This window comes from Manis pentadactyla, chromosome 7 (assembly GCF_030020395.1).
Source record: "Manis pentadactyla isolate mManPen7 chromosome 7, mManPen7.hap1, whole genome shotgun sequence".
NCBI lineage: Eukaryota > Metazoa > Chordata > Mammalia > Pholidota > Manidae > Manis > Manis pentadactyla.
Genome location: NC_080025.1, coordinates 101,103,366 through 101,116,811, shown reverse-complemented (window position 1 = coordinate 101,116,811; position 13,446 = coordinate 101,103,366). Strand labels below are relative to the sequence as shown.

The following is a 13,446-nucleotide window of genomic DNA, read 5'->3' as shown; positions in this document are numbered from 1 at the left end:
TCCTTCTTACTGAATATACTCAGGCTGTAAATTCCAGTCCCACTTTATTCAACTAATTGCCAACAAATGGATTATTACCCACAATGATTCCCTTCTCTACTTCAGGCCTTCATTATCTCACCTAGAAAATTAAGATAGTCTAAACATTCTCTCTGCCTCCATTCTCTTCCAGTTCCCATTGACCTTACTCATCACTACAAGATTAAAGTTCACCTCTAAACTCTATTACTCTCTGCTTCAACTATTCTTCAGCCAAATATTAAAACAATCCACAACATGATTCAAACCAACCTTTCCCATTCATCTTCTAAAACTGCTATCTGTCCCAGGCAAATTCCTTAACATTTTTTCAAGCATGCCACACACTTTACTTTTGTTCCTTCCCTTGTATCTACTATCCAGGCAGTTTCTCCCTGGGCCTTCCTGTCAATATTATCTGTCAAAATCATTCAGGAGGGCAATTTGCAGTACATGTAAAGTGTTTAAAAACATGCAATGCTATAAACATGGCAACTGTACTTCCAAGAACTTACCCTATGAAATAAGCAGACAAACTAACAAAATAGATATCCTCATTATGCTGTTGTTTAATGGTAACCATTTAGAAACATTTCCAATGAATTCCACAATGCATCAATAGCATATGTGTATATTTTTTACATACTATGTATGTGTAAAGCTACTTAATTACATGTAACTATATGCCAACTGTTATCATTGGTTATTGCTAAGTAATAGTATTAAAACATGATTTATTTTCTTCCTTGAGTCTTCCAGTATATTCTGAAATTTTTATTACATACTTGAACTTCCTATTAAGTTTTAAAGTATTATCTAGGAAAAAAAGATGGAAAAAGTATTCTAAAAAATTTTATTCATTCATTTATATATCTACATATTTATGGTTTACAGAAAAGTTACAGTCCTTGGAGCACACAAGAGATAATAGTTTAGCATTACGAAAGCAAAAAATAAGCAGGCAATGACAAAAAAAATGAAGATGTACTACAAAGCTACAGTAATCAAAACAGTTTGGTACTGGCAAAAGAACAGACTCACAGACCAATGAAACAGAACAGAGAGCCAAGATTTAAACCCAGGCATACATGGTCAATTAATGTATGATAAAGGAGCCATGAATATACAATAGGAGAAAGACAGCCTCTTCAACAACTAGTGTTGGCAAAACTGGACAGCTATATGCAAGAGAATGAAACTGGATTATTGTCGATCCCCATACACAAAAGTAAACTCGAAATGGATCAAAGACCTGAATGTAAGTCGCAGAATCATAAAACTCTTAGAAGATAACATAGGCAAAAATCTCCTGAATATAAAAATGAGCAACTTTTTTCTGAATGCATCTCCTCAAGCAAGGGAAACAAAAGCAAAAATGAACACAAGGTACTACATCAAACTTAAAAGCTTCTGTACAGCAAAGGACACCATCAACAGAACAAAAAGGCTTCCTACAGTATGGAAGAATATATTTGTAAATGACATATCCAACAAGGGGTTCACATCCAAAATATATAAAGAACTCATATACCTCAATACCCAAATGGGCAGAGGACCTCAACAGACACTTCTCCAAAGGAAAAATACAAATGGCCAACAGGCACATGAAAAGATGCTACACATCAATCATCAGCAGGGAAATGCAAATCAAAACCGCAATGAGTTATCACCTCACACCAGTTAGAATGGCCATTATCCAAAAGACAAGAAATAACAAATGTTGGTAAGGATGCGGAGAAATGGGAAACCTCCTACACTGTTGGTGGGAATGTAAATTGGTGCAATGGCTGTGGAAAACAGTATGGAGGTTCCTCAGAAAACTTAAAAATAGAAACATTATTTAATCCAGTAATTCCACTTCTAGGAATTTACCTGAAGAAAACAAAATCCCTGATTCTTGTAAAAGATACATGTACCCCTATGTTTATCACTGCACTATTTGCAATAGCCAAGACATGGAAGCACCAAAGTGTCCATCAACAGATGAATGAATAAAGATGTGGTACACATATACAATGAAATTGTACTCGGCCATAAAAATCCTGTCATTTGCAACAACATGGATGGATCTAGAGGGTATTATGCTCAGTGAAGTAAGCCAGGTGGAGAAAGAGAAATACCATATGATTTCACTTATTTGTGGAATATATAAACAAGCAAAACAGAAGGAACAAAACAGCAGTAGACTCACAGATGCCAAGAAGTGACTAGTGGTCACCAAGGGAGAAGGATGTGGGGGTACGGGGGTAGGAGAGATAAAGGGACACAGTAATTCACAATCACAGTATAAGTTGGTCACAGGGATGGCAGTATAGCATTGAGAATATAGTCAATGATGCTGTAACATCTTCCTACATTGATAAGACAGTAGCCGCATTACAGGGGGTGAGATTTAGTGACATGGGTAACTGTTAAAGCACTGTGCTGTACATCTGAAACCAAAATGATACTTTAATTTAAAAAAATGAAGCTGTCAATCAAGTCATAGAAAGGAGCCCTATATGGCAAACTAAGTTATTTAGTCTTGGCATTATTTTATAGATGAAGAACCACGTAAGAGTTTCAAACAAAAGGAAGATATGTTCAGATTTTATTTTATATTACAGTTTATACAGAGCAGTTTGAAGAACAGATAAGGTGGCGGCAAGAGTGAAAGCAGGGAAAAAAGATGACCTATTGCAATAGACTTGGAAAAAGATAAGGAGGGCATGAACTAGAGCAGTGACATTAAAGATACAGAAATACACAGGCAGTAAAATGGACAGGATTGGTGTCTGGCTGAATTTAAAGGGAAAGACATAAGCTTTTACCTTAGGCAAGAAACTAAATATGAAAAAAAATAAAGTAGCCTGAAGGAAAAAGGTAAAGATTCAGTTCTTGAAATACAATTTATCACACATTAGCCTATATACCTACATATGCAAAGACTTTACAAGGCCCTTAAAAAAAGTCTATAGTTTAGCCTAACACTGAAGATCCTCTATAGACACACAGAAGCCTAATTCCATCCTTATCTCCCTCCACTTCCCTAAGTGAAATTATGTTCTAAACTAACTCATTTTCATGAACATTCTCACCTCTGTGTCTCTGCTTATGCCATTTTCCTACCAGCAATACCCTTCCTTTTTCTCAATCTTATTTCCCAGCTCTATTCTTCCTCTCATACATTCTTGCAGAAACACCAATTCTCAGTCAGTATCTTTAACCTGATACCCATATCTCACATAAAATCAAAATTGATACTGATTTCATAAAATGCTTACAATGAATGTATCCCCATTTAGGAATTCGACAAACTTAAAAAACACAAAAAATTAACAGCAAATGACTCATCTGTCCAGAAACATCAAGAAATGAGGAATTCTAAAAGGAACTAAAGTTGTCATTAACTGCCAAACCTTTGTTTTATCCGATACAGTGTTTCTGTTCTCTAGCACTCTATTAGGCTGGACTTTTCACTTCCAGGTACTCTCGGTATGCTTAATTATAGCAGCTACCCATTCCTTTCTACTTTGTATTTAACTTATACAGACCAGACAACCAAAATTTCCGTTAAAATTCTATCTAAAATAAAACAAACTACTTCCTTAGAGACAATCTAGAGTAATCCAGGAGAAAAGTTAGTTTTACCATTTGGACATTTATGACAGTATTTTGGCTGTTCAAAGGACCTATTCTTATATTTTGGTTCCCTAGTACATTCTGAAGAGCTGAAATAGCCAGAAAAGCTCCAGCACAGTGAAGCACCACTGTAATGATCATGCTAACGTAATTTTCAACCAAATATTATACAAAATTATTGGCAAAACGTAAGAACTGAGACTCTTGCCATCCAAGAGTTAATTTTTTAATCATGTAAAACAATTCTTAAAAAAGCATAAGACACCATATCATAGATAAGTTTTCACAAATGCCTAAGGTGCCTAACTGGTTTTCTTGGTTTCACTGGAGATGGCTGGTAATTACAGGTATGCTTTGGTTAGGTAACTATATTCCTATTATGTTAATGTGTGTGCACAATTTAATTAGTAGTTTAAAACCTATCCATGCTGAAGTTACTCTACAAGAAGATATGTCAAAGAAATAATCAATCTTCCCAGGTTTTCTTCTGCCTGCTACTTCTATAGCTTTTCTTCTTCCTACCTAATCACAACCTTTAAATAGAACTCGTGCCACATGTCAAATTTACCGAGTATCATAATTCTTCCAAGTGGTAAAGACACCTCAAGACAAATGCTGGGCATAGAAGCCACAGGACATAAATATGCAAAGAAGTAAAAAGCTAACCTTTTCAAACAATAAGGCTTCTCTCTCACTTACCAACTTAACATTTCCCTGTATGGCCCCGGAAGATGACTGGTTAGCCAGAGACAGGTAAGATTCCTCAAGGGAGGAACAACCTAAGACAGGCACAGTCGCAGGGGGCCATCTGGTGAGAAAATGGGGAGCAGCAGAGGTGAGGATTAGAACCTCCCCCCTCATGTTCTGAGAGAAATCTTCTGCATACATGGATGTTTATTGCCCTCGTCTAGCTCGGATTAACACATAGTCTACAGGCACACACCTGATCATCTACATTTGCTCTCTTACAACACTAAACTCTGTTTTCTACCTTTATCTCGTATCTACCTACCACTTCAGCATTTTATTAAAAAAAATAATAATAGAGAAATGTGGTATCCATATATAAATCAAGTTTAAAAATCAAATGAATATTCATATTTGAACTGTGTATAGTTCATAATGCATGAACAAAACCGAAAGCTTCTGTGATGACTGCCCTTGCACTGTTCACCATGTAACTTATTCACTATGTAAGAATTTGTACTCCATGTAAGAATTTGTTCGTTATGCATCAGAAGATTGGAGACTGACGAAAATTAGGCTTGGGGTGGATTAATGATTGTGCATTGAGTATTGACCCCCCTATACAGAAATTTATTGTGGTTAACAACTATTTGATCAATAAATATGAGAGATGCCCTCACAATATATATATATATATATATATATATAAACACACTTCCAATTGTAAAATAAATAAGTAACCGGGATGTAATGTATAGCATAAGGAATATAGTCAAAATATTGTAACAATTTGGTATGGTGATACCTGGTACCTAGAATTATCATGTATATAAATGTTGAATCACTGTGTTGTACACCTGAAACTAATGTAATGCAATACTGTTGTCAACTACCCTTCAATTAAAAAAAAAAAAAAAAAAAAGCATAAGACAATATGAGCAATATTTAAACAATGCAGGACAACAGAAAAAATACAGTTGTCGAGCTGGACAAAATTAAATACAAATGACTAGAAAAGACAGTAAATGATACAGTAACTCAAAGGAAAAGATTTTTTTTTTCAGGCAAGGAATGGAGAAAATGAAAGAATTTTAGAAAAAGATTCTGAATAAATTTTCACAAGATCTTGAGTGACACTAAACTTTTTGACCACAAGGAAGAAAGTGGTGAATCAAAGTTCCCAACATTTGTGTATGCTACCTGCAGTGTTAAATGTCATGTTTGCATTTACAAATGTAAATGTTTTACATGACATTTACAGAAATGACCCTTCATGTAGAGTTAAGACTTAAGACTAGTATAAGCTACTTATCAACCTGCTTAAAAAGAAAATAAAGAGTACCTACATGGAAGAAATATGCAAAAGGTTTTTCTTACCTTGAATATACCAACCCAATCTTTTGGATGTGGATGGATATATGGAGTTAAGGTATAATGACATTCCAGGTGTGCATTAGGCAGATAACTTTTGGCCACATTTTGAAAGATGACATGGGCAAAGTTGGAAGTCTGCAATGGTACTTCTTGAAAGGATGTCATTGTGAATCTGAAACAAGTAAATTATACAAGTTGAATGTTAACAACTAAAAAAAAACATACCTTCAGAAAATAGAAGATTTAATGAAAATTACATAGATACTTCAATGTCATAATTATTAGGAAGACATCTTTTTAATATCAGAACTCCTCCTTAACAATGTGATTAAATATAAAAACATAGACAAACTGGAAAATAATTGATTTCCAATATGGTTCAGTCAGCTCCATGGGGGTTAAAAAATTTAAAAACCAAAATCAAAAACTCTAAACTCTCCTGGAAAGTCTACTCTCCTCTCCCTTTTTTGCAAGCAAATGAACCAGAGGTGTTTCTATGTTAAACCCTTGAACTTCATCGTTTTCCTCCCTAATCTGACCCATCCCATCCCTCTCCTCTAGGTTCTAGGCTCCTGTAACTGACGCTAAAGTCTCTGTGCCTGCATTCCTGACCCATGTTTATGATCCCCCAGACCAGTGTTTCTCAACCCTGGCCAACAATCAGAATCATTAGAGGTCTTAAAAAAAAAAGAGAGAGAACAATGACATTCTAGATGTGGGACCTGGGTGCACGTGTGTTCATATGCATGTACATTTTTTTTTCTTTTAAAGTTTTCCCAACTATTCTTAATCTTGGATGCAGCCAGGATAGAAAACCACTATTTAAACTTAAGTCTAGCCAACTTAGATTTAGTCCTCCAAGCAACTTAAGTCTCCATTACCTCTCACTCATTTCTAGAGGCCCAGACCTAGCCTGTCTTCTTGAGCTTCTGGTACATACTTGTTCAAGTCTCTCAAACCATGTAAAATCTCAGGTAGGCTACCTGAAATAGCCCAGCCTATTTGTTCCTCTCTACTTACACTATACTGACTCTACCTTTCATTCTGGTTCAATGATCCTACTTTGACTTCCAGTATTCATGTACCCTTCCCATTCACTGATTTAAAATTAACATACATATTTTTTAATGTATACCATCATTGAAATACATACTGTTGAAAATTTGTTACAGATTTATTGAATGATCACTGGATTAGTGAATACCACACATGGGAGAGCAGATGAACAGTGAAAGTGAACTATAAAGATATCCAAGTCTAAAGTGCTCTACTTTTGAGGGAAAGGAAACAATTGAGGATTTACTGGAAAAAAAAAAAAAGCTATCTGCTATCTACAGTGTGTTACAGACTCAACATCATCATTGCTTCTACAGTACACATAAGAAACTGTGACACTGACCCAATGGCACTTGCTTCTGAGTCATCAAAACAGGAACCCTGGAATAATGGGGAAATCTGGGGCAAAATTTTTGCTAACCAAATTAATCTAATTTATGTCATAAATCAACAAAGTTTCTAAAAAGCAAGTGCAGAAATAAGACTCTACTCATATTTTAACAATTATTAAGGAGTCATTTAGCTAAGAAGACTTAAGACAATATGCTTCTACAACTGTTTCTTTTGCTGACCTGTTGGAAATACTAAAACAAATTTTTAAAGTTTTGAAATAAAAGCACTTTAGAAAATACCCACTTTTCTTCCTGTTTTCTCTGCTTCTGTTTTGGTAAAAGTACTGCTTTACTGAAACAACATATTGGACATCCCATAAAGAGACTGCCGATCATGAACCTGGAAGCCACTGTGGTAGACCAGGCTGGTTGCCTGTTAGCTTCTCCCCACTTGAGGTTTCCTGGCATCCCAAATTAAAGAGAGTGCATTCGATAACAACCCTGTACCTCTGGACCAACAAAAAGGTTTTATTACCAGTAATCCCATTTCACAGGATTTAACTGTCAATACTCCTCTGCTGCTAGCCCAAGGCCTTCAGGAAAATGGAAAGGTAGCACTTACAAACACTAGGAACTCTGCCTAACCTAAGTGAAGAGTGCTATTATTTTGTTTCTTTGAATTGTGTGAGCTATTCTGGGCTAGGGGGATGTCATGACTCTAATGGAGTCACTAATGATAAAAAAAAGATTATCTTTTTTTCAAATCAGTGGCTTCATAAACAAGGGAAAAAACCCACTGATTACAGTTTTGAAAAAATGTTCACTACTACCTATAAGATAGCAATAAGAAACACTATAGCTTCATCAATTGAAACAACCTCTATTAGATACAACTACCAAAACTGAGGTAAGTCAATCAGTAATATATTTCTATGAAGAAAGTGGGTATTTAGGTTTCTCTGGGGAAGATATTTAGTAAGGAGAAAATTAGGCCAGCTTAGAATGATTTCCCACATTTTTAATTAAAAGCAATTTAAGAAAACTTTTTTCTTAAAACTTAACGTTTCCTAAACAAAATCAACAAAACTGTAATATTTATTATAAAACAAGGCAGTGAAGTTTAAACTTTTGTTTAACCTCTGTGGATAAAATGAAGGTTCCTGTGGCCAGATTCTCACCTGGCCTTGGTTGGCTAGCTCACTGCACATGTGGGCAATACATTGTTATTGACTCTATATAAAGAGCTCTGCTCTGGCCGACATGGTAGCATGGCTGCAAGGCTACAGAGGAGAACAGAGGCTGGAGTGGTGGCAGTGCCAAGGACAGAGACCAGGACGGCTGTGCAGACAGAGGGGCCCAGAGGTAGAGACTGGCTTGCTGCATGTGGACTCGCTCTGAGCAAATGGGATTTTAGTGATTAACCTGCCACCGTGGAAATAAAGTTGGGTATAACCCTTTCACCCCAAGAACGTTCTACTGTCATTTCTCTGGTCACACTGACTCCATAGTGAACTTGCCTGGGGCTGAAACCCACTGGCAAGACAACCACAATTATAACAGTATTAAAAATCCATAATCCAACCCTACACTTTTACTTCATTTAAAAGTTTTTAAGGTATAAAATAGCATGAAAGCGTATGTACACACACACACACACATTTATATATGTATATGCATATATATGGATTTATATGTGTGTATATATGCTTACAAATGCATCAAAAGGGAATCAAAAAGTACACACCATACAATTAATAGTCTTTACTCAGAAGAGATATGTGAAGAGGACTGACAAGGACTTTAACTTCTAACTCGATTGTCTGAATTTTTACCAGTATATAGTTTTTATTGTTTTCATTAACATGAAATTTCATTTTTAAACCCTCCCCCCAAAATTCAAGTTTTAAATAGAAAACCCTAACATCAGACTTTAAATATATTCATGATGTTTATGAATCTGGAGAGCAAAATAATTTGTGATTATCATATTAATAATGTTCATTAATCTCTCTCCAGCACTCCCACCTTCTAAAAAATTTCCATGGTTGTAACCACAGAAAGTCTACAAGTCATTCCACTCTCATTTTTACTTTATTAAATTCTCATACATACTTTATAGTCATACAAAACTTAACATGGATAAATGTATCTGACTGTAATTACAAAACGAGTCAACGCATTTTAAATAGTAAAATAAAATGTCTAATTCTCACGTAGTTCCTGCTTCAATTCTCACAAAGAAATGGAAGTGAAATGATGGACAGGCTTATAAAAATGTTGACATTCACTGAGAATGCCAATGTATCAAGAGGATTTGCAGATTTATATACTATGCATGCACACACACACACACAAACACGCTGCCCAGTGGAGAAGTAATGAGCAAAGTCACTGCATCACCTTGTGGTAATGCTTGGTAGTGTAGCTTCCCTAATCTTGAGGCCATGTTTGGAAGTGTAGCTTCACTAACATGTTGAGAAAAAGAAGAAATTGTACCTCAGTTGGAGAGAGGAAATAAAACCCCTACACACAAAGGGAAGTGGAGGTAGCTTTACTATACTAAATTTTGATTTCCATTCTTTAACGTGCATCTCCAGAAACACAGGTACATTAACATGCAAGCCAAAGCTTAATAAAAAAATTTCCAGTTAAGAATTAAAGGACCAGACACAACTGGCTGGGAAACAAAGTTTGAAATGCATCAAGATGCCACCTGCAGTGCCCTCTTCCATGTTTCCTATTATATTCCCCAAAGTTCTAACATCTCCAGCATTCTTTTATATATGTTTCGCTGTAAACATTGCGTCTTTGGCTAAAATACAATTCTGTTACTCTGTGGATTCATCAATATATAAGGAAAAGATAAGGTGCAACAGGCAGTTAATTAAGTATCTAGCTAAAATAAATTTGGGGGCTGGGAGAAAGCATTTCAATGTCATCTTTACTTCTTCCTCTTGGAACTTCTTCAAGCTTCTGATTCTCACTTGACCAGCGCAAAAATGTTAAGCCTCAATCAACTACAGTAGAAAACAGACCGTAAGAACTTTCATGCATTAAACACATAGAATCAAATTAAGCTTTTAAATTTAGACAAATATTTAATATAACTTGCTGTTTCTATTTAAATTCAAAAAGAAATATGGTAATTTTGTCCTGTGTGATAATGATAATGGTGATTGTATTTTTTTTTCAAAGTCCATATCAGTTATTAAAGACGCTAATTTTAAGTGAAATATCCTGATGTCTGGGATCTCCTTTAAAAACTCCAGGGGGAAAGCTGTGTTGGAGAGGATAATAAACAGTATTAGCAAAGGGTTGGTTCTTTTTACTGTTTGTTCTCCTTTTGTGTATGTTCAAAAATTTCCATGACAAGTTAGTAAAACCAGAGCAAAAAGATTACTGATAAAAATTACAGGTATGACCTACTGCAACAGAAACATACTATATGTAGTGGTTGACAAACTTGACAAAAGTTTTTAAAATCTTCAGTTAAAACAATATGAACTTTTAAGATTAATTCCAAACTTCAGTCCTATATAGGACATACAAACAACTGATGGAAAAGACTATGTCTGACATTCTAAGTTTCCAGTTATTCCTATTTAGATCAAACAATGACTATCAGCTGGTTTATAGACTAGAAAAGTGTTATCAGTCATCCTTCCGGAAGAAGCAATGCCACCTATCTGTTAATTAGCACTCTTACAGACATCACTCTATCAGAATCCTTTGAAGCTGAGTACCCAGCTGTCACACCACTTTTATTTACTTTCTAGATTGCTTTAAAAGCTGGTTTCTAAAAAGCAAGGATCTTAGCCCTATATACTAGAGAGAAGAGAATTTTTATCTTCCCGTATGGGTTTATTTGGGGCAAACTTTAAAAAGCCAGAAATGCATACATCCAAAACTGCACTTAGTAATATCGAAATTGCAGAGGAATACAATCCAATAAACTTCACGAGACAACTGCCCAGAAAAAGTACAGAAAGAGCATCGTTAGGATCTTTCATAAACATTTATCATTAAATAAACTTTAAAAAAAAAGATAAACTTGGAATTCCAGAATACCTGTTAGGGAAGTGTATTTACTGGTTAATTCTATATAAATGGCTGTAAACAGGTGTGCGATTTAAGAATATGGCTAGAAGAAAACAGGATGTTCCTCGAATTAAAAAAAAAGACCTTATAAGAAATCATTTCTAATGTAATCAAATTCCTTCAAGAAATCAACTCTACTCTTGATAACAGAAGGCCTGGCCTTAACCCCTTCTTTACACCCAAAGGACACCTTGAGGCCGATTAGCCCACTTGCAGATTAACATGTTATTCAAATTATCTCTTTAAATGCTTTTGGAACTGAGCACCAAAATAATTAGTAACTGTTGGTGCACAATTGGTAGAAATTTTACAATGAGCAGAACTCAAGAGTTGGAAAAATTTTAAATTTTCCCATCTATATCCCTGACATTATAGTAATTCCTTATCACTTTGTAAAACTTAAAACATAATATATGCATAAGGTTAAATCACACACGCGCGCGCGCGCCCCGCAGCAACCTGCCGGGACTTGTCCTGCGGACGTTCGGGTTGCTGGGTTGCTGGGTTGGGGAGAGAGTTGTGAAATCTGGAAAGATTGCTTAAGCAAAGAAAGATTTAACTCTCCTCAGAAGGCTTTTTAAGATCTCTCGGAGCAGGAGACGCGGCCCCAACACTAACTCCGCCCGCGGCCCCCAAACGTAGGCGGCGCACTGAGTCTCCGCCTCCTGTACTGGCGACTCAAACCAAAACACTTGGGTTTCGCTCCGCACCGCAGCCCGGGAGTCGGACTAGACATAGTTGTTTTTCCAAGCCTACCGACGCCGGCCGCACACACGTTGCCCTCAAAACACACACCCTAGAGTTGAGCTTTGCGCTAGACAGTTTCTTCTTCGGGGTCCCCCGCGTCACTCGCTCGCACCCCCACCCGGCGAGAGGGCCCACGTCCCACACAGCTCCCCCAAGACTGAAGGCCTATCCGGGGACCTCCCCGCCCTGAGCGGCGGCCCCCGTCGCTTTTGCTAACTCCAAGGCTAACAGAAGCTGCCCACAGCCCCGGCACAATCGCAGTCCGTGAAGGTTTGTCCTCCGGAAGGAAAGCACCGTCATTTGGCCGCATCGTCACCACGGAGACCATTCCCGACACCGGCCAGGCCCCTGAACTCTAGGTGCTGAAGGGCGCAATGCGAGCCCCCGAAGAGCTCCCGCTGGGGTCGGCCCCCCAAGAGGCGCCGGCGCGGGCCGGGGAAGGCGCTTACCCAGGGAGAGGCTCCCGGACAAGGAGAGTTAGAGAGGCTCCCAAGCCTGAGCCGCCATCAGCCGCTGAACCTCTTCCGCCACCACGGCCTCCTCCCGGCGACGGGCTACGCCTCCCTTCAGGGCCGAGAACTGCTTCACGCCACTTCCGCCCATGGGGCCGCCTCTTCCGCCGCCGCCGCCGCCGCGCCGCACAGACGTGACTCCGGCCGCCGCGCAACCGCGTACTTTCCCTCTTCTCCACCGCTTCGTCCCGGCAGGTCCGAGCCGGGTTTTTCCATAGGCCTTGCTATTCCTGCTCTTTCTTCGGCCTCGGCGCCACCGCTCAGAAACTGAGTCACAGCCAAATAGGGTCCGTTTGGATTTGCACTTTCGATGTTTTATTACATTAACCGGGAAGTTAAGTAACTTACCTGCTAGGTGGAAAGGGTACACCAGAGATGTATGGACTATTATCATACCATTGCCTGGACCTTAAAAGTCAAAGTGAATCCTCTTATTTTATAGATGAGAAAGTAAACAAGCATAGACGTGAAGAAGAGACCGCACAACTAGGGCTCTAACTAGCCCCTAACTCCAAGGCTCTTTCCCAACTTCCCGTCCAGTCCTGTGCATAACTGCGAGGTTTTGTTGACAAAATCTGTTTCTTCTGCGAGCTTTTCCATTTTAATGCTTTTTAATTCTATTTCCTCTTGCTCCAGCCGTGGCCTAGTTCTAACCACACTTTTATGAGTTAACTGCTTTTGTTATCTGTGATATTTTGTGTGTCAATTTTGTCCTGTATTCTCTGTTCAGTTATAGTTTCTGAAATCAATTGACTTAATATATCTTACCTTCCTACAATAGGCATTCATTTTGAATCCTAACTCCAAAGAAGGAAGTGTGTTCAGTTCTAATGTCACCATATTCCTGTGCTGCTGTAAAACCCTGATAAACTTTGTAATATCACCAGTGAAGAAAGGATAAGATCACATTAAATGTGGAAGCACCTTCTAAATACAGAACATAAAATTCTCTTTCATATGCTTTTATCTTTACTTCCATGTATTTAAGATTACAATACCAT

The 13,446-nt window shown here is 37.7% G+C and overlaps 1 protein-coding gene across 2 annotated transcripts in view; it reads right to left on the bottom strand.

The window, feature by feature from the left end:
• TAX1BP1 (Tax1 binding protein 1) overlaps positions 1-12,528 on the bottom strand; it is an 88,430-nt gene extending 75,902 nt beyond the window's left edge. For both annotated transcript variants that reach the window (XM_036897479.2, XM_036897480.2), the window contains exons 1-2: positions 12,383-12,528; positions 5,704-5,872 (exon numbers count right to left, since the gene is read on the bottom strand). In XM_036897479.2, coding sequence (XP_036753374.2) covers positions 5,704-5,865 — 162 coding nt within the window. In that variant the 5' untranslated portion in view covers positions 5,866-5,872; positions 12,383-12,528. The remainder of the gene's footprint in view (positions 1-5,703; positions 5,873-12,382) is intronic.
• Positions 12,529-13,446: the final 918 nt, after the last annotated feature.